Source organism: Siniperca chuatsi, linkage group LG16, assembly GCF_020085105.1.
Source record: "Siniperca chuatsi isolate FFG_IHB_CAS linkage group LG16, ASM2008510v1, whole genome shotgun sequence".
NCBI classification, from domain to species: domain Eukaryota; kingdom Metazoa; phylum Chordata; class Actinopteri; order Centrarchiformes; family Sinipercidae; genus Siniperca; species Siniperca chuatsi.
In genome coordinates this window covers 15,950,031-15,971,083 of record NC_058057.1, presented here as the reverse complement: position 1 = coordinate 15,971,083, position 21,053 = coordinate 15,950,031, and the positions used below count along the sequence as shown (strand labels likewise).

At 39.8% G+C, this 21,053-nt stretch overlaps 2 protein-coding genes across 7 annotated transcripts in view; one reads left to right on the top strand and one right to left on the bottom strand.

Annotated features, from left to right (window-relative positions):
• Positions 1-23: 23 nt before the first annotated feature.
• On the bottom strand, positions 24-17,415 carry cdc40 (cell division cycle 40 homolog (S. cerevisiae)). The gene is made up of 15 exons (XM_044168408.1): positions 17,185-17,415; positions 16,713-16,799; positions 15,889-16,018; positions 15,708-15,794; positions 15,430-15,569; positions 14,724-14,820; positions 14,085-14,224; positions 12,819-12,893; positions 12,604-12,649; positions 10,786-10,887; positions 9,318-9,433; positions 8,002-8,135; positions 4,603-4,679; positions 1,271-1,415; positions 24-629 (listed from the first exon to the last, which is right to left on the bottom strand). The coding sequence occupies exons 1-15, from the start codon at positions 17,374-17,376 to the stop codon at positions 452-454; spliced, it is 1,746 nt and encodes a 581-aa protein (XP_044024343.1). The 5' UTR covers positions 17,377-17,415; the 3' UTR covers positions 24-451.
• Positions 17,416-18,108: 693 nt separating this feature from the next.
• The window catches only part of wasf1 (WASP family member 1), a 58,429-nt gene continuing 55,484 nt past the window's right edge, over positions 18,109-21,053 (top strand). For 5 of the 6 annotated variants that reach the window (XM_044168406.1, XM_044168405.1, XM_044168407.1 and 2 more), the window contains exon 1: positions 18,245-18,616. The gene's annotated coding sequence lies outside the window, so the exon portion shown is untranslated. The other variant, XM_044168402.1, reaches the window with a different exon arrangement.

Here is a 21,053-nt window from a genome sequence, read left to right as displayed (position 1 = left end):
CAAGGAAACAATACTTCACTTTCTTAAGAGGTAAAATTTGCAGAATGTTTATTTCCACAAAGGGATGGTCATACAATTGAAAATTAAGAATTTTGACCAAGGATTACAGAGTCATAACACATAGGACATTGCAAGTTAACATAACAAAACATTTATTAAAAAAAAAAAAAAAAAGCCAAGGTACCCCTCTAATATGCCTTTTGCAGTAGAAATTTTTAAAAGTATGCTTGAGTACATATTTTGAGCTCTTACGACAGGATACAAAAATACACTGCTACAATAAGACTGGATACCAGCCCTGTGGGTTACACACACACACACACACACACACACACACACACACACACACACACACACACACACACACACACACACACACACACACACACACACACACACACACACACACACACACACACACACACACACACACACACACACACAGAGAGATCTAGTCCCAGAGTTTGATTTGTCCATCCCAACCGCAGGTGATGACCTTGGAGGTTTCATGAGGATGCCACAGGGCACTGATGCACACCTTGTCATGAGCCTTGAGCCTGTGGTAAAGCTTGGTGGTCTTCCAATCCCAAATGTTCAGCTTTCCATCTGCATCTCCTGACACCACATAGCTGGTAGAACGGAAGAAGTCCGGGGGAAGAAAAACAGAGAGGATGGAGAGATTAGCACTTTGCTAAAAATTACTCTTGTTTCCACTTCACCTGCCAAAAGGTGGGAGTCAGATTTTTTGGTATTTTAGTCCAGCCACGAGTTGCAGTGTTGTCATGGATACTGAAAGGAAGTTAGGGCACCTGCTCACAGACATGGGTGGTGGAGGGTGAGAAGAGGGGAGAAAACAGGTCTTAATGGGTGTTTAGGCTAAAATTAGGGTGCTGGACTGTGCTAGTTATCTCTCCTTGTGGAGTTTATACATTAGATAATATGAAGAGGCTGTTCAACTGGAGGCATTTTAGATCATCTGTGTGTCTCTGTCTCACTGTCTTGAACCTGTTTTACCACTTTCTTTTTCATTTACTGAAATAAAGTGATTCTTACTTTTTTTAAAAAATCTTTTTACACTTTCCACTCATTCAGACAGTTCCAACCCTCTTCTCAAAGAAACAGATTAATTTAATCTCTGCTAACTCAGTTTTCATTTCTCCTTAATTAGGTAAAAACAAATCATTGATTATAATCTATTAATTAGCTGTGAGAATCTCAGCTGTATAATACTGCCCTTCATCAGAAAATTGAGCAACAAAGTAAGGCTTACCTCATGTCTGGGGAGAAGTCCACTTGGCAGGCATAGCCAGCCACCATGTGGCCTTTGAAGACTTTCTTCTTGTTCAGTCTGAAGCGGTTTTGGGCTCCAAAGATCAGAATCTGGTTGTCCATAGACTGGCATGCTAGCCATTTACCTGGGGTGAGAAACAAGCAAGCAGCATGAAGCTAACTGCTAATCTCAAGTGGTGCTGCACAGTACTTCATTACTGCCGTAGTAACATAATCCAGCATGTTTACAAAATAACTGGGGGAAAAATGGCATCGAAAGTATTGGAACTACAGTATAAAACATATAAAGTAGGACAGCAGTTGGTGTTAGCAGTAATAATTTCAACATGCAAATGTATCTAAGATTTAAAGGTTGTCACAACACGTTTAAAAGTGCCTATTAGCTTGCTAGTGTGTCTCATTAGCATGATTCTGTACAGCCAAATGTTTAACAAGCAGTCACTAGTATCTTGGATGTGGTGTCATGATGCTGCCTGCCACTGTTGTTAGTATGCGCTAAACCTGGCAGCAACTCTGATCTAGTGGGACATCAAGTAGAGTCGAATATTTTTAACAGGTACATAATTGGTGGAAATATGCCTCAAGGACAGAAATCAAACAAGGGGAAATATGGGGAAACTTGAGGTTGAGTGGATGACACTGAAAGGACATGAACTCATCATTAAAATGGAAAAATTGTGGCAATTTAGAGGAAATTGAAGAAGGTTTTCATCAGTGACTGCTCATTTGAGATCTACTTTACAGAGCGTTTCAGCCCCTGACACAACCTCAAAGTCACAACACACTGATAAGTGGCAGTGCTTCAGTGTCAAAGCATTACACGACTCACTGCCCTTCTTGAAAGGAAACATGATTCAAAATTATTAATGTGGTATGAGAAAGAGATCTAGTGTTGGTGTGTGCCCTCTTCTTATATCCTCCCTCACAAAACATAAATGAAAAAGACACTATTGTACACAAATGTCAAATGCAATAGGTGCAGGAGAATGAAAACAACTTGGCCAAATTCACCAGCACACTTGGGCTCTGTCTCTTTTGTTAAGATGGCAAGAGACAGGGGGGAGGAGAAAATAGGATAGAGGCTGTGGATGCGTTGCCAAGGGGGGCTGGGTGCCATTTAAGCGTGAGAGAAAACCGAATGGTCTCCCACTTAGAACACATTCATTATTCTCTCTATATAAGAGAAACAAACCATGTTGGTACAAATATGAACGCTGCCCAAAGGAAGGAAGAGACTAGGGAGAGTACATGAAAGGGAGAAATCAAAGTAGGCAGAGAGGGAAGGAACGGATGTGGACAGAAGAGCTGAGTTTGATGATAGTTGAAGCTGAGTACAACAGGGAATTCCTCATTCAAACGGAAGTGTTACATTTGAAGAGGAAGACCACCTGTTAGTTCTAGTAGGTTTGCACTGCTCACAAAACTTGGCCACTGTGTCAGTAAATGGCTTCTTTACATCTTCCACTCACATCTGTGGAAATTCATCAATTCAGTAGCAGGTTTATTCTACTCTTAAACTATTGTCATCTCCCACTGTGTCACATTTCTGCATAATACTCATTTGGCCCGATCCTGATCTGAGTACTTTCATATTAAGCATCAGCTAATATCAATACAGTGCCTACAGCAAGCTTAAATTACATAAATTAGGAGGGCAATTTAAAGGAATAGTTTGACATTTTGGAAAATACACAAATTTGCTTTCTTGCTGAGAGTTAGATGAGAAGATCAATACTGCCAAAATGTTAAGAATTGAGAATAAAAATAGCAATTCAAATCCCCTATGAATGTGTTTAATAGCAATTTATCAAACTGTTGAACAAGCAGAACATAAACTTAAATATGACGTCTTTGACTTCAGCAGTCAACTCCCCTCATCCAGAGCCGCTATATTTTACACATGCGGCTGGCCTTGCATAAGCCAGCTAAGCTGCATGAGTTTTGACTGGGCCTGAATGCTCCGCTGTGAAGCTAGCGCTAATGGGAGAGAGGACTTCCTGTGATTTCTAATAAAAGCCGAGACTCTGTAAAAACTTAGCGACCATGTTACATCGCTGTCTCTCTGTCTGTCTGTCATGAATAAAAAGCTGCAGGTCTGTGTGTCTGACCGAGGGCGGGGCTGAGCTATACACACGCGCAGCGCAGACTGCGGACTGGATGAATCCTGGCTTTGGCTGCATTCACACAAAATCCAACAATGTGGCTCCTTCCCCCAGGGTGGTGCGGAGGTGTGGCCGTGTTTATTTGTGCTTTAGAACATAACCGCTGTGAAACAATCAAAAAACAACGTTTTATTTCTCAGATTCACTGTTTTGTTGTTGCTAACGCCGCTCCCTTTCTTCATTCACTCTCTAGCTCACTTGACCACCGCTGCTCTCTCTTTCTCTCTCTGCATGCGGTCAACTTTGAATCGTGTGTTTACAAACAGCAACCGACAAATGCTACTCATTCTACCTCTAAAGACTAACTCATTTAATCCAATGAATCACTTTATTCAAATTTAGGATTTTGTTTGAAGATTTTTTTAGGGTGATTTCCTGGTAACCTCATGGTGACGACAAGACTCAAGGAAGATTTACCTTTCGATAATGCCTAGCTAGCCGTTTTCCCTGCTTCTAGTCTTTATGCTAAGCTAAGCTAATTGTCTGCTGGTTGTACCTTCATATTTACTGTGCAGATATGAGAGTGGTATCAATGTACTCAAGCGAATAAGCGTACTATCTAGCTAACTATTCCTTTAATAAAATATAGTCTGCATCACAGCTTTCCTTTGACGTTTTCCTATAATATTTTATACAATGTCCTACTGTTTTTGTATAATATCTGTGGAGGGAGGAGTGTCTCTCTTCATCTCTAGCTCGAACAATTAACGTCAACAGAGATATATCACTAAAATAAAGGCAAACCAACTGTTCTTTTCTTTTCAATCCAATGTAGCTCCTCTCTCATCACTCGCTGAAGCATGCTGACATGTCATTAATTGAAACTGCTAGCTGCTGTGCGCTCTGCAGTTCACTCCCTCACAACATTGTGCATTAAGGAGACGTTAAAGTGTTTTAACAGAGCTCAATGGGCTGTTTGTGACAGCTGGCGTACCCAGAGCAAACAAACACAGGATTGGAAATGGATCAGGCTTTATACAGCCGATATCTATTTATCTATCAAACGTTCCTGGATCTGGCCTGATCCTGATCCTGGTGACTGGCTCAGGTCATCCACACACATAAATTTACTTAGATGAACTGAGCCTGCCTTGTTTTTATTCTTCTGAGCAATGACAGTCATTTGTTTTACCTTGATTTGACTACTCACCATTGGGAGAGAGTGTCACAGCTGGCATAGAGTGCATACTGGGCTCAGCGATGTACTTGAAGTCCACAGGGATGTCCCTGAAAAAGGCACAAAGCACCTTGAGTACACTTGAAGATGGGTTAAACACTGGATGAGAGAGCAACCTGAGCAGCCCCCGAAGCAAGAACAACTAAAAAAGAAAAACATTCACAGAACTGTAGTTTGTTTTCTATCGCAGCTGCTTATGCCGTCTCAAAAATGCTTGTTACTGAAGAGAAAACAGCTATGGTGAAAAACCAGGCATTACAGCTACTGTATGTAAATAACTCCATGCAATCTGAAAGGAGCCTTTGATGCTGCACCGCTGACGGTACCAGCATAAAATTATTTATTCATCCGTTCTTGCTCTTTCACCCTGCCTCCCTGTTCTTTTATGCTCTGCTATGTCTCTCTGCTTAGTGAAGAGATAGGAAACTTGGCTATTTGATCTTAAGTGGTCTGCAGAAGATCATTCAAATTTACAGTTCTGTGTGTGTGTCTGCCAGGATGACTTTTTTTCCCCCTATGTACGCGACCGACCTGCAAACTAAGTGAATGAGTGTAACTAATGTGTCTTTCTGCTTTACTCTGTGTTTGCATCAAGTAAGTGCTAAAGTGCAATAACCCTGATCTCATCTTGCTATCTGCTTAAACTAAAGCCATGTCTCTTTCTATGAACAGCTGAAACTGCACGGTGTTTGCACACATGCACAACACTAAAAGAGGTAAATGATAAATGCAAACACACTCTTGAACTCATGTGCGGGCGCACAATCAGACATTAAAGGGCCAATGTCAGAGCCAATGTCTGCAGACTACGCCAAGCTAAACTCTGAAAAGATAACAAAGCCATCAGATCTCTTCTTCTGAGCTCCAGAAATAACCAGTGTGAATGTTCTGTTGTCTGAAGAGCAATGGGAGAGGAAGAAAGGAAAATATATGACAAACAATCTATACACTAGAGATGTTCATGAATAATAGATGATTGATTGTTGTTGACAGTGCTTCATGTCAATCAAGATAGAGGACAAAGATGAAAACAAAATCAGCATTTTTGTATATGAACTTTAGTTTGTCAGGCACAATATCTGCAGCAAGGTTGAGGTTAAGTTTTGTAATCAGCCTACAGGGAAAAACGTCAAGACGGAAACAAGAAAATCACTGAGCTTCTCTTACTGAGAAGGAAATTAAACAGACTGTCTTTGGTTGTTATTTGGAACACTAATGTGAAAAGGAGAATTTCACAAAACATAATTACTATTGACAGAAGAGTAAATAAACTTTTTTTCTTTCAAATGATTGCCACAATTCTGCTTTGGTATAGTCATTACTAATGGGAAAATATTTACATAATGTTAGATTTGGGTTGGCAAGAGTCTTTTTATGACTGAGATGAAAGTCAGTCTGGGAAAAAAAAATGTGCCTCCTTGCTATAGTATAAGCCATGTTGAAAATAAACAAGGGAAACTGAGTACTTGGATGACACAGGAGTTCACTTTCAATTGTGTGTGATTCCAAGAATGTCCTTTGCTCTGTCTCTGCCATTTTTCATCTTTCTCTCCTTTTTTCTCAATCCATCATCATCCCAAATGTCCCTCCAAGCCCGCAGTTTCATCGCTCTCTGAACGATGTCTTTATGATCAAGAGCTAATTCCCCTCGCTGGCACAGTGTAGCACATTTTATATTGATTGTAATCCTCCTCCAACACATACACCAACTCCCTGCTTCCTGATGATAAACCTTTGCTACAGATAAAGTATTCTCCCAGAAAACTTGTATGTGTGTGAAAACGAGGATAGAATTGGAATTATGAGTAGGTGTGTGCACCGTGATGTGAATGACTTGTAGATTTGTCTCACAATCTCTTCTAGCCATCCGGCGTTCCTTCACCCTTCCCCTCTCTGCCAGCCCCCGCTTCTATTCTGGAGATACGAAACTGTTGTGGTAAATTCAGCCTAATGCTGCTATGTAGCAGCTCTCACAAAGGGGGGTTAGCTAGAGCTGAGAGCCAGGTGGTGTCCGTGGGAGAAAGAGCCGCTCTTTGGCCCAACATACCACTTGCCCGTTCGCTCCCACGCTGCACTAAAAAAGCTCATAGGAGACCCTCTACCAAACAAGCGTACAAAGTAGACTCTTGGGATGTGGTTATTTTGCTTCAAGTTGTTCTGTCGACATTTTGTTCCGTCCTTCAACTCTGACAAGAGTAGTTAACTAGTTAATCCCCATCTCTCATACTCTGGCGGAAAAAGAAGAAGAGCTGAGAAGTTTGGACAAGGGGGGGGGAAAAACCCCACACAAACATCCTTGAATAAAAAGCCCCCCTTCCAAGAATCCACAGGAAGCTTCCTTTATCAGCTGGTTTTTAAATATTTATCATCTTTGAGCAACAAATACCAGAGTTTGTTTATCACCTCCACAGGACCCCCGGCCAATCTGGAACCACTATTGGTGGTCTCTCTTGATTGGCCACTGAGCAGAGCAGTAGGACATGTAATGACAATATCTAAAAATAAATATGCTTATGGAAAACACAAGTGAACACATAATAACACATGTGCATGTTGTGTTTTTGCCATTTACAAAGGAAAGGAGGGGAGATATTAAAAGGAAAATTAGTTTTAAACTTTATCTGACCTGCCAGTCATCCCAGCACATCTGCCTTCCAATAATTTCATTTGTGGAACCATTTCAAAATGCTTATTAATTAAAATATACAATTGGCAACAGGGGCCAGGCTCACAGGGGTTATTGCTGGAGCATTGTCAATGTACAATGTTAGCTCCAGGGGAAAAAGAGAAACTCCCACTGTAACAGATGCATGTAAAGTAGGCAAACCGTGGCAGACGCTATGACTCAGAGCAGATTAACAGCACAGCTGGGTGAGCTTTGTCCAAGTTAGGGTTGTCTGGAGGTTTGTTGATGTCTACTCTTCTTATTAACGGTTAATGAAAGGAGCAGTGAGCAGTACAAGAGTACATCTTCAGACAGCAGCACACGACACACTGATGACATATTGTTTGTTTTTCGGATGTTAGACAAAACACAATGGCCACGCAAACTATCGTGCGACCACATCTACATGTCAGATCACACGCCCTCTCCTCTATCTTGATTAAAAAAAGATCTTTTTTTAAAAAAAAAAAATTCTGCTCCTCGTCAGTTTTTAACCTTTACATATGTTAAGTTGGTGGACCGAAAATGAACACTGAATGTACTGTCATCATACTGTTGATGAATTTCTTCAAGAAGTTGCCAAAGTCACAGTCTTCCATAACTAAGCGTTGGGGATTATGTGTCTTGCTCAGAGGTACAACACCAAAAAACAGTACAAGCAAATTCAAAACACTGCATTAGTATTTCAGGCTGTAGTCTGTATTTACCACTCCCAAACTCGAAGACTCTTATCGTCGGACGTGCTGACAAATCGACGATTCTCATCAACAAAGGTGATGGTGTTGACGGCTCCCAGGTGACGGTCGTATTCCTGAACCACCTCACCTGTCCTGCTGTCCCACTGACAGGGAGACACAAAGACAAAGGTGCAGAGAAGGAAACAGACAGAGACGAGGTAAACACATTTATCTATGACAAGTCAAAACAAAATAAAGTAGATTAAAATAGATTCACAAAACCCCACCCAACTGATTTCACTGCACATTTTTACACTCTTGTGGGGCACTGATTACCAAAACAACTTTTCTTAATGTAGCACAAAAAAAATCTATGAAACTCATTTGGTGGGGCTGTGGGAGACTCACTGAGAACAGTTTTAAATTGTGCTAATGCAGTAAAATGACTTCAGTGCAATGGTTTGATGACAGCGAGTAGCTAACAGGCCTCAGTCTTGAACATTATTTTTCTTGGAAAACATTAAGCACACATTAAAATGTAAAGGAAAGGCAACCACATAGAACCGGCCCCCAGGCAACAAACGAATAGGATGTATTTCTGTCCAAACAGATTTTACATCCAATTCTATTTATGCACTTTTTTTTATTATCTTAGCCTTTGGCTGCTCACAAGAGCAGCCATCTGTTCTCAAAGCCCAGAAGAGAGCTGCATGATTTAATACTAACCCTAATTATTGTGCCAGATATTTTGATAATGACTGCTGTTCATCTGGACATTTAGGGGACAAACTGTGGGCCTGTTACATCAACATCTTGACATATTTTCAATTAAAGATGCCAGAGGGTAAAATAAATAAACAGTTCCATATTAGTTAGTCCTGAACACCATGATTATGAATTGTGGAAGATAAAATAATATTCCCAAATCAGATCAGAATCTATTTGTTCCCTCAGCATGTTTCTGCCACAAAAATCCCAACTTTTATCTGAAGTTCAGGGTTAGGTGTTCCAAAAACTGGTTACCTGACTGTATGATATCATAGTTATGGATTTCCTACTTTATCACAGATTGTTCTCTTCCCTTTGCCTCTCTTCTAACCCTAATGCTGCCCATGATTAATGACTTGCTCTACTCCTGTCAGCCACTGAACCTCTATCTACGCACACACAAATACATGCACTAGTGCTGGAAGATGAGACGGGGAATGTATTTCATGCTCCTGTGGGCACAGGGGGTGTACACAGAAATGCATGTGTGCATCTGCTTGGTCAACTGGGGAATACACACGAAGTGATGGTGGGAGCAGAAGTGGATTTTTTCGCAACGCAGCGCATGCCAACTTTACCTGAACAATCTTCTTATCTGACATGCCGGCCACAAAAAGGTTCTGTTTGTCCTCATCTGGGTTGAACTTGACGCAGTACGGTACCTTCCTGTTGGTGAAGCGGGAGATACATTGGCCTGTGGGGGAGGGGGCAAATTGTCAGAGCTCCAGAATAATCCATAGTGGCTTTTCAGAAAGGTACACTCAAGTTCATTAAAATTTAGGGACACGGGCTGCAACTTTGAAGGCTGTATGCCATGTCCCTGCAGGCAGCGGCAGCTCAGACGAAAATTCAATGTTTCTCTGTATTCATTCAGCAGAGGTGAATCACGACAGGACAGATGCTACCATTACTGCTAGAGCTGAGAGAACAGGAAATTAAACTGACTGCAACACCAAGAGGCCCTTAAGATAAGAATGAAGGCTTTTCACTAACATCATTTCTGTATTACATCAAGTGTTTAACTGCAACAAATCTGGAATGAAATACTAAAATGACCCCCTATGCATCACTGCTATGTACAGCTGCAGGAAAGAAACAACTGTTGAAATTTATACTAAACAAAACCACAACAGCTGATAGGTAAAGTAAGGAATCTAATTCATTTAACAAGTTGTAACTGTGTAGTAAATCAACTCTAACAGAAGTGTTTGAATGATGTGCCTTCAAAGGGGATCATGTTAGCAACAAGAGGGGGATTTAACTCTTTTCTGCCCTCTGCTGGATTGGCACTCTTGAGTTGAGAGGGGTGGAAATTGAGATGGATGAGCAGTGGGGAAATATAGCAGGCAACCATGCGGCAACAGTGAGATCAGGGACCCAATATTTTATAAAGAGTTCACATAGACACACATAAAGGGGATCACTTGCTATTTGTTTTTACACTGAGACAATCTTTTATAGGCCTTACACTCCTGTCTAAAGATATGAAAGACATTTTACACAAATCGTGACTTCAATTCCTGTGCGAAGTTTAAAATTCAGTGCAAACATACAAACAGGGAAAATTCATGTTAGGTCTATTTGGGGATTAATGTTAAATTGACCTCTATATCAAACAGAATACTGGATTATCAATTAAGGGTGCAACTAACAATTATTTTCATTAAATGAATAATCTGCATATTTATTACATATTTAGTATTTTTGCTTGAAAAATTAATAATAAGTTAGGTGTGCAACTAAATAGTCTGTGTAACACAGAGTAATAAATTGGCTGAAGTGTATTTTTTAACTTCCAGAAAAATGCTTGCATGGTCTGCAGAGAAACGTTTGATTCAAACAATTACACAAGGAAGCCAAGGTCACAACTATCTGATGGCTTGCGAGATCAAGGTTATATTAGATTGCACATACAGTATGCTCCAAGACATTCAAATAGAAGTACTGAATAAATGAGATATTCATGTGGAGTACCATTGATTCAGTAATGTTGAAGAACCACAACAATAGAAAAGAGTCTATTGATATCAGAGTGGTACAGCCTACCTGTCTCAGAGTCCCAGAGTTTAAGGTAGCGGTCATAGGCAGCGCTGAGGAACTGGGTCCCAGTGTTGTTGAAGCAAATGTCTCGCACTGCTTTGCTGTGGCCTAATATAAGCAGAGGAAATTTACACATATATAACAAACAAATAAATAAATATAGAAAGATTCACTCAAATGTTCCCCAGTCTTGTTACCATGTCTCCCCCCAGCTGCCTTCCTTTGATACCCATTTCATTTGAGGAACGTGAAATCTGGTTAAGGGAAATAAGGGATGCTGAGGAAGAAAGATGATGTGGGCTGTGGGAGATGAGGGAAATGGAATCTTTAAATGAGCTTGGAAGAGGAAAGAGGAGGAGGAGGAAAAAAAACAAACCATGTGCCATCTGTCTTTTCAACTGTTCTCCACCTTCTCCCATTCTCTTCCTAATCCCAATCTATGAAACCCTTTGGCTCTTCCTCACACGCTGTAGGTGATGCGAGGTCCCTGTGGGCTCGGAGCACGCAGACGTCTCCCTTGTTAAAAATGGCTTTTATCAGGGTTACACTGTTTCCACGGCGATAACAGAGCCCACTGAGGCTAAGCGCCTGCCTGCTCGCTTGCTCTAACCCGGCTTGCTGGCATACCAAAGGCAACGCCACCACTGCAGAAAGCCTTGATGGTGTATGTGTGTGCACAGAGGAAAATACAGATACACAAACTACTGAAAGCAGGGCACACATGTAATCAAATATACCCTTTGTCCCAGACTCCACCAAAACATGAAAATACACACATAATGATATGCATACTCATTCACGACACGTACATCCTCCAAGCTAATATATTCTTAACTGTTTCTTGCTTGATAATTCTGACAAGCCACATGCACTGACAAACAACAGTGTGTAGTTTCCTATTACAGTGTATGGTTTAATTACAGATTAAACCCAATATTAAGCAAAAAATACATAAGAAATGAAACAAAAATATTAAACTAGTGAAGAAATCCTCATATTTTAAACAGAAAGGTGTACTTTCTAAAGATCTGAAAGTCATCCAAATACATAATAAAATAAAGAAATAACTAAATGTATCACCTCAGAGAAGAATAAAAAATAAAGAAAACTTAAAAACGTAAATATACTAGACAGCAGATGATGGAACTGAGAGCACAGCAGCAACAACAAAGTGAAAACCTAATATGCTCTAAACAACATAGCCGTATACTTCTAACACTCTTCTGATGAAAAAAAATAATCAACAGCATCATCTGCAGCTTCTCTAACACAAACCCCTCAGCCAGTCACTCTCTGTCAGTTCATTCACTCCTGAACTGTATTCTCTCTTCCTGTATAGCAACTCCTGTCCGTGTCTTGTGCCCTACCTCGCCCCTCTTTCGTCTCGGCCCCTGGGCTGCTGAATTATGCATATTCTGTGAAGGAGCTGACAAGCAGAACCACGGCAGCAAACAATCTCTATTCAGACAGTGTGCTGTCTCTGGGAAGAGTGACCTGCCTGCATTAGCCTAACCACCCCCCAGACGCTATCTATTCTAAAAAAATAAAAATTAAAAAAAATCTACACACTTTCTGTAAACAGTCAGCAGATGTGTCATTAGTGTTCCAGTAATGCTGAGCTCACAGTCTGTCACTGCTGTGTATTTCCCAAAAGGCTGCATGCATTCAAGACCTCGAGCATATTTCATGTCAGCGTGTTTGCTGATGATCCATTGGGGTTTATAAAATGTTATACTTTGGTGGTGAATTTCATAATATTCTGTTACCATTACATACTATTAACATTTATCAAAGTTTACCACATCAAAATTTAAGATCACTTACCAATAAACGTCCTTACACATCTCCTCTCGGCATACACTTCCCACAGCTGTGGAGAGAAGGAAATTAAACTAGAAGTGAGCACAGGTTTGTGACACCATACATATGTATATAAATTTCAAACTCAAACTGCATCTTTGAACAACACAAAACAAGGGTGTGTATATTAATTCATAAGCTTCTGCGGTGATTCATGGAACCATGTTATGACTATTTACCTTGATCTTACAGTCCATGGAGCAGGAGAGCAGCAGATGACCAGAGCTAGGAAACAGTCGGATAGCACTGACACCCTGGAAAATATACAGATAGAGGAGAAATTGATATGTATCTAACCATATTTCTCCTTATTCATGAGTATGCTAATCATCACTACCAAGCACCATTGGTGCAGCAATATAAAACATTTCTTATATTAAATCTTGCACAAAATGTCTGGGCAGCCTTGAAGTTGAACTAGAAGAGACAGAAAGAGGAAGCGAGACACAATCCCTAAGCTCTTACTACAGGAGCAAACATGTCTTTTTAATGCCACAGTTGAAGATTTTGACACCTAAGATATCCATGTGTGTCTGCTTGGAACATACCAATCATCTCATGGCTATGGTATATAGTATTGCTAAAACGTTTATGTCCATTTTTGCACTGGTGAGAAACCATCAAAGCCATTTTTATTAGTGCTGTATTTATTATAGACTGAAGGAGCCACAGGCTAACGAACGGCTAAAGAAAAGGCCTCAATACATCTCAATTTTTCACATACAAAGTACTGTGTATGTTCATGCTCTTGACTTAATTTGGACATGACCAGACTATTGATATTAAAGCAGTTCATAAGAGGAAATTTCAGCATTATCGTCATAATATAACCAGGCCAAATAAGTGTGTGTGTGCAGACAATGCTGCCTCTGTAATAGTCTTCAAATATAATAATAATAAAATTATGATGACTTTCAAGTTACTAAACTTTCTCCAAAAAATGTCATAAAACTTTGGTGACACTGTATGGGCCAACCTCCATCTATTATCTCGACATCAGCACTTCCACACGCTTATTATCTTTTCAAACCTCTTTGTATTTCACATTAGACTCTGAAGGCTGTAACTTCCTGCACAAAGTAGATAGAAGCCAATTTAAAACTTGAGTAATTTCTCTCTCCCTGAAGCACACTGGCAGATCTGACACTTGAATCAGATCTTTCTTGGAATAACCCAGTGTTTGCCTTTATATTTGAATTATAAAGACAGTTTTTGAATGAGACAGAATAATCTTGGATGTCAGGGATAGTGGCTCGTCTACGATGTGTTATCATTTTATTCAAAAGTACCCAGGGGGTTTTTACTGACTGCCTCAGAAATTCTTACAAGGACTGCATATTGGAATATTCTCTCTATGTATACAAAGACACCTATGTAACACTGCTCTCATTTTGCATTTCAGAATTATTTTAAAACAACATTACAATACTAGAACTTAACCTGACCTTGGTGTGTCCAGACCAGACATGAATCTGTTTCTTAGGCAAGTAACACTTGTCTGGAGCTTCCGCAGAACGCAGGTTGATGCCCACATCCTGTGGGACGTGGAGATAGGACCTGCCCTGATAATCGTACATGTCTTTAACTGGGGTAGAGAAGAAACAGAGACAAAATACCATGTAAAAAAAACTGCAGCATTTGGATATGTGTTTTTAAAAGGAAACTGGACTGTCAGCTGCCCTTAGCATTTTTTCCCGAGGTGGGATTAAATCCTTGACCAGCAAGGTCACATGTGGCTCCAGAGACACGAGTCTTAACATGGTATCATAACTGGACACATGGATAAAGAGACCTTAAAATATTCAAAAAAGTTGATCGTCTATAATTCCATGACAACTGGGCAAACTTCATCTGCCGAGGAAGACTGCGTGATATTATCAAATTCGATTCAACTTTTAATCAGAGTTTTTAAGCAAAAATAGAAAAGAGGTCCTTTAAGGATGAAGGTTCAATCTCAAAAACAAATATTGTGTACTCTCAACTCACCATACAAACTATGATTTCAAAATTAAAAGAAATCAGTAAATCATTTCACTGGAGTGTCATAGCCATTCAAATGTCTCAATTAGAGAGTGTCACAGTACCATGGAGAATGGTCTTCTCCTCTGCAGGAGCATCTTCCTCGTTCCTTCCCTTCTTCTGCCTCTTGGCTGTGATCTCATCCAGCTCTTTCTGCTCTTCCTGTAAAATAAAATTAACCAATAAACCTGATATTTACACAGACAGATTTGTTCAGGGATACAGTGCTGAAGACAGACCGAGCAAATTGAAGTCAGTTTTCTCTCAATTGCATGCCCTGGTGTAAAGGGGATTACTCTGACCTACTCTTTTAGTTTTCCCTGAGAGCAGAGGGTTGTGTGGGTGGGTGGGGGTCACACAGCCACTGGTAAGCAGCATGTGCCCCACTATGTGTCTCATCTACAAAAGTGCAGTATACTACCAGATTACAAAGCTTTTATACAGAATACATACCCACATGATGCCTCTCAAAAGGCTACAGTTGAGTACTGCAGGTGAGTTGTTTTGTGCTGTGCTGAAAGTTGTGCAGATTGAGGCACTCAGTGAATGAAGCCCCACATTATGGTTTCTATTGCAACTACTGACAGCACAAAAATTGTTCTTTTAGAAATGAATTATTTGCATCATGTTTAATGCCATGAATACTAATAAATACAAAAGGTACTTATTTGTATCATCCATAGATTAAGCCTATTTGTGATAGCCTGTGTATCGGTCATACTGCCCAATAGTAACACTCTATTTTATATTATATATTGAACAATGCATTACCTCTGATGGTTTGGCCACAGCTTTCTCGTCTGCATATTTTGCCCATGGTCCAAGGAAGTTGTCGATCTCTTGTGCATCGCCACCTTTGACCTTTTTCCTTTTCTCTGACTTCTTAAGTCCGCTCTCAAACACAGTAAGCCCTGGAGGAAGAGCCACTAGACCTTATGTTTCTGAATCTCCCTTAAACAATATGTCATACAACATAAACTAAATAAAGTCTAATTTATATAGTCAGATGCAGACAAACACATTAGAAATAAGGTGCGATAAATGATTACCTTTATTTTTCTCAGCCTCATCCACTGCACCAATGTAGCTATTAGAGGATACCTGGTGTGTGTCAACAGATGGATCCAAAGCATAACCTATTAGCAGAGTGGAGAGAGTTGTAAAAAGCTCATTAAAATTCAAACGGAGTCAATATATTGACCACATCACAGAGGTCACAGATGAGCTTACCATAGGTGGAGAAGGTCCTCCTTTGCTGTTCAAACATGAAGTCGTTGAGGTGAGCAGGTTCTGCATAGCCAGATAACATGTTCCTGGGAGCAGCCATCTGCTGGCTTTTAAATGGGTTCACTGGCCCAAACTAAGAGGAAGCAATACAAAATCATTAATATTACTCAAATTAAAATCTTTTAGTATGGTCCTTCTGTTTAAACTTACATCTAATAAGCATGACATCAATAGCAACAGACTCTCTGATTTATGTTACAATGGTTAGATGGATAGATAAATAAATAAATAAATAGACAGAGCACTAAATTAATTCCAAACAGAAATTGGGCATTAGAGCAGCCAAGCCACATAAACTATGAAACAAAAGAGATAAAGACACTCCAGGAGGTAGGTAAGAATTAAAATACAATAAATAAGCTAATAGGTTTATTAAGAGTGACATGAATAACAACAGATATTCAAATTCATGGAATAGAATTTACATTACAGCTTGTTGATGTGGACATTAAAAAATACTAATATTTTGAGCAAATACCTTAAGAGTAAAAATATTGAGTTAAATTATGATGTTGCGTAATTAACAAACTAGAAATTTGAGATTGGTATGATGACCAAGCAGCTAGAGGCTTTCAGTATTTCATTTCACTCAGCTAGAAGATTCATATAAGTTTTCTAAACCAGGAAAAGACAACAATTAGGCTCTATATCTATACATATACTACATTAAACACAATGTCGCTTAAAATCTAGTCTCATATTACAGTATCAGTTATACTATATATCTGACCGAGCTCTAGGTGACAGCCACTAATTATAAAACTTACCTCTGGTGCAAACATGGTTTCATACGTGGGGTTATAAGTGACTTCTTTCAATGACGGGTCCAGGTGTGTGCCAGTCTCAACAGCCTCCTAAAATGAAGACGTACAAATCAGCAAACAGACTCTCACTATTTGACACGCAATACAGCACCAAATTGCTGTTTGGTGTATCAGATGTTTGAAACATAATACCTAAGACGATATCTTTGACATAACGTTATAATAGTATACTAACAAATATCCTCCTGCTCGACATTCAATGTTTCCCGCTAACCGATACTAGTTTTATTTGGTCCAACGTTGCCAACAATTGTTAACGCTATACATTAAATAATTACTTATTCAGAATCTTCCGTTATTCATTGAAACCGTATGTCTCATTATTATATTTAAACATAGTGCGATTAACAGTAACTTAACTAACTAACAATCAATTATAACGTTATGCTAACGTTAGCTAGCTTGGTTAGCTTACCTTAACGGCGACCTCGGGAGCAGAATTGAGAACAGCCAAAGACATCGTTTGTCCAGACTGCAGAGGTTTAAGGTGAGCCATGGCGTCCGGGCTCACTGGGTCCACTTTCTCGACACTGCTATTGGATTCCGACTCATTTTCTGAATCAGAATCGCTACCGTACGAAACGAGGGAAGATATGGCAGCAGACATCTTGGATGTTGTGAATTCACCGGAAGCAGGAGGGCGGTACTTCCGTTGTGATAAAAAAAAAGAGAAAAAATAAAATACAAAAATAAGACAAGGTTAAATCTTACAGGACATGATAATAAGTGAAACAAAATTTGGTTTGTACTCAGCCATAACCTGCAATCATGACAGAAACAATACTAGAGCTGAAACGATTAGTCAACAAATCGATTAGTTGATCTACAGAAAATTAATTGGCAACTATTTAAGATAATCGATCATTTAATAATTTTTAAGCAAAAATGCGAAACATTTTCTGGTTCCAGCTTCTCAAATGTGAGGTTCTTTATCACCTCTTACTGAATTGAATATATTTGGGTTCTGGGCTGCATTTTGAAGATGTCACCACCTGGAAAATTATATTTTGTGACATTTTATAGACATAACAATGTGATAATAATTCGCATATGAATCTATAATAAAAAATAATCGTTGGTTACACCCAAAAACGACACCACGGGTCTCCTAGGTCTATGGCGGTCAGTATTATCCTTGACCTTATAGTATCTAATGTGTAGAAAAACATCTGAAACTAATAACGAGCGAAGAGGAACACACTGTAAACGTTTGCTAATTTTATTTGTAATGTAGTCAACATGATGTTATCAAATAATTGCGCAGGAAATCGATCAACTGTGTAATGATATGATTTTTATGTACAGTGAGGGTTGGAATAATCAAATCGACGTCCTTCCCTGAAATCGATTGGACAGCACAACGTGACGGTCTGAAATAACTAGCCAATACTGCGAGCGCGCACGTTATCCGCGAGCCTCCCACGAGCGTAGTTGCATGGAACGCTTACTCGCGCCCCAACAATAGAGTGGTAAGTACCATTATCACAGATTATAATGGGGACGTTTTCTTGCGAATAAACGTCATTTTCACACCCGTTGCTTTGGAAAGAACATATTTGTCGCATGTGGGTAAAACTGAAGGATATTTTTTTGTTACGAAACCTGTTGTTAGCTTCAGTGGAACAGGTTTAATGCCAGTTCAACCAATATCTACCCCGAGATTCCCTTTGGAAAAAGGTGCCTGGATTGTTCTCCGCCGCCGCCTCTTCCAGCAGGAGTACATTTGATATCAGAGACAGTACAATCATGGATCCGACCCGGGGATTTAAATTCTTGGACACGGTGGCATGCTCTGCTGCCCAGTAAGGATGGAAAGAAAATAAGAGGAATTTTGACAAACGTATCAGGTAATTTTGTGAACACTGTACTGAAGTCACATTTTTTAACTTGAAAATGTGACTTTAGTAACGTTGCGTTAATGTTATTGCATCTCACCACAGCAGCAACAAACTGCCTTAAAACCGAGTCACCATGTTGTAACATTAGACTTAAACTGGAGCTGCCTGACTAAGAAACGGTCTTTGTAATTCGACACTGCCTGACCATCACTGACTACCACATTAACCCAGTACACAGGTGACAAATATGGCAATATTGACAATGTTAGGACTCAAAAGTGGTCAAAATCCTTAAAAGTAACGTTACCAATCGTATGTGTATTAATGAATAAATAAACGACAAATTTGTAAGGTGATAGATTGCAAAGCTCCACATCTGCATGAGCTCCCGCAGCAGCGTCTTGACATTCAGTCTTAGGAATATCATGTTGGTGAGAAACCGGAGAGCAAATATTTGCAATGCCCCGCACATTACCTAACGTTACAGAAACATGCCACGTATCCCATCTTTAAAGTTTGTTTTTATACGTCATTGGTTTGTAGAGTTCCAGGTTGGTACAGTATGATTAGGCGAACCGCTGGCATCGGCACGACGTGATTTAATTTTCCCACTAAGAATGCACTGACTTGACTCAGAGTGCACAGGGGCTGGGGTCTATTCCAGCCAGCTTGGTTTGCAGTCATGGGGGATGGTAGCCTTCAACCCAGTGAAAATCATGCTTTGTGAAATTCGAAACCTTCTTTGTCCTACTTCAAGTGCAGTAAGAAAAGTGGGCATAAGAAACAGTCTCGTTTTGTGACTGTTGTGATCAGCTTTTATATCTGGTGACAGCTTGAAGATATTCGTTGCATTGCATGATGCCAGCTCATGTGGTGCTGTATGGTATAGGGCTTACATTAAACTGACCATATTTTCTGCAGCTTGTCCATTTAAACCCAACCGAGGATATAGTCTTAGGATGCTGCAGGAAACACTTTTGTCTACTGTGAAGCAAGTAACATATTTCATGGTTTGCCCCTCAAAATACAGTAGTAAAGTAAGAGCAGGTTGTAGTGGAAATTTGTGTTAAGAGCTATGGTTGGTGATGAATGAAACATCAGCTGCAGAGCCATTGATAAAAGTCTGTGTGCGCTGCTGTGCCTGCTGCTTTGACAGTGGATTAGTGGGGCCAGTGTGAGCCTCTGATAAATTAAAATTGCATTCAAATGTAATGATAACACACTAGAGACACAAACTGGGGCTAAGTGTGGTGTAGATGTAGTAGTGACTGCATGAGATGTGTATGAGCTGAAGGATTTTACTTATTCGTTTACTTTATAATGAGGTTAAAGAATTACTTTCCTCAGGTCAGTTCAGATCAGATCTTTATTGTCTCACAAAATGACATTCTTTAAGTCTAGACACCATGTCAATATCAACAAACAGAAAGGGCTGATTCTTAAAACTAAAGTTAGCCACACTGCTCAGTAAACCTACACTGTCTGCACCATTATACAATGAAATGCAAAGAGAAGATATTCCTAGATTTGATTAGAAGTCACATTTGATTCTTAATTTAAATCAAGACATTTTGATACATACAATATGTACTAAATGTGTACACTTTCCAGATAAGCCTAGATTATTCATGTAGAAAATATATAGGTTACTGTATGTGAAAGCAGCTCTGACTCCTTTGACAAAATAGTCTGAGGGCCCTTGCAGCTGTCATTTATCAGTCTGCAACAGTGGCATCCAAACTATCTGACTGAGTGGAAGCTATAGACTAAGTTTCACAGTAGCTCAGAGGGAGTATATACAGTATGTACACAAAATAGTTGCCATATTGGCTGAATTTAAAGTTGCCTTCAAGACACAATCCAGTGTCTCTCCCTAAAATGACATTTACAGAACTAGTGATTAAATTCACCCTCTCTCAGCTCTGAGTGGATGTATGCTGAAGTATGCCTGCTGTGGTTCCACAACACTGTTTTGTTTGAGGCAAGTTCTTTCCCTAGTGGGTTACCTCCTGGGCTATTGTTATTATACGTGGTATTTCTGAGCTTGCAAGAAAACACAGGTGAAGGGTCTATCCGTATCACCTGCTCTTTGATACATGATTCTCCAGTATATAATAGTGCTCGGTTTACCAGATAAATAGCCTTACCTACAGGTGTATTCCCAGAATAGATCAGAACATATTGCCATGGTTTTATCTGATGCTGTTTGTGAACTCTTTGCTGTGAGGGATGACATTCCTGCACAGTTTGCAGTTCTCGTGTTTTTCTCTGTGTTTCAGAGGCCCTCGTGATAGAAGAGCTTTGGCATGCCTCCTGTGGAGGCTTTTGGACCTCTCTTATTTGTTGACATTGCTCTGATCCTCTGCCAGTCTCTGGCTTTCTCGTGCTACCAAGAAGAATATCTCTCTTTCTGTAGCTCTCTTTTCTTTCTCTACAGAGGTGGAGA

What these genes read in the sequence shown, in the direction of transcription:
- cdc40 (XM_044168408.1), bottom strand. Translation starts at nt 17,376, where the DNA reads ATGTCTGCTGCCATATCTTCCCTCGTTTCGTACGGTAGCGATTCTGAT. An exon ending in TGAGGCTGAGAAAAATAAAG is followed by an intron (nt 15,570 to 15,707) that starts GTAATCATTTAT and finishes CTCTTCCTCCAG; the next exon opens with GGCTTACTGTGTTTGAGAGC. An exon ending in ACTCTGGGACTCTGAGACAG is followed by an intron (nt 9,434 to 10,785) that starts GTAGGCTGTACC and finishes CCTCCCCCACAG; the next exon opens with GCCAATGTATCTCCCGCTTC.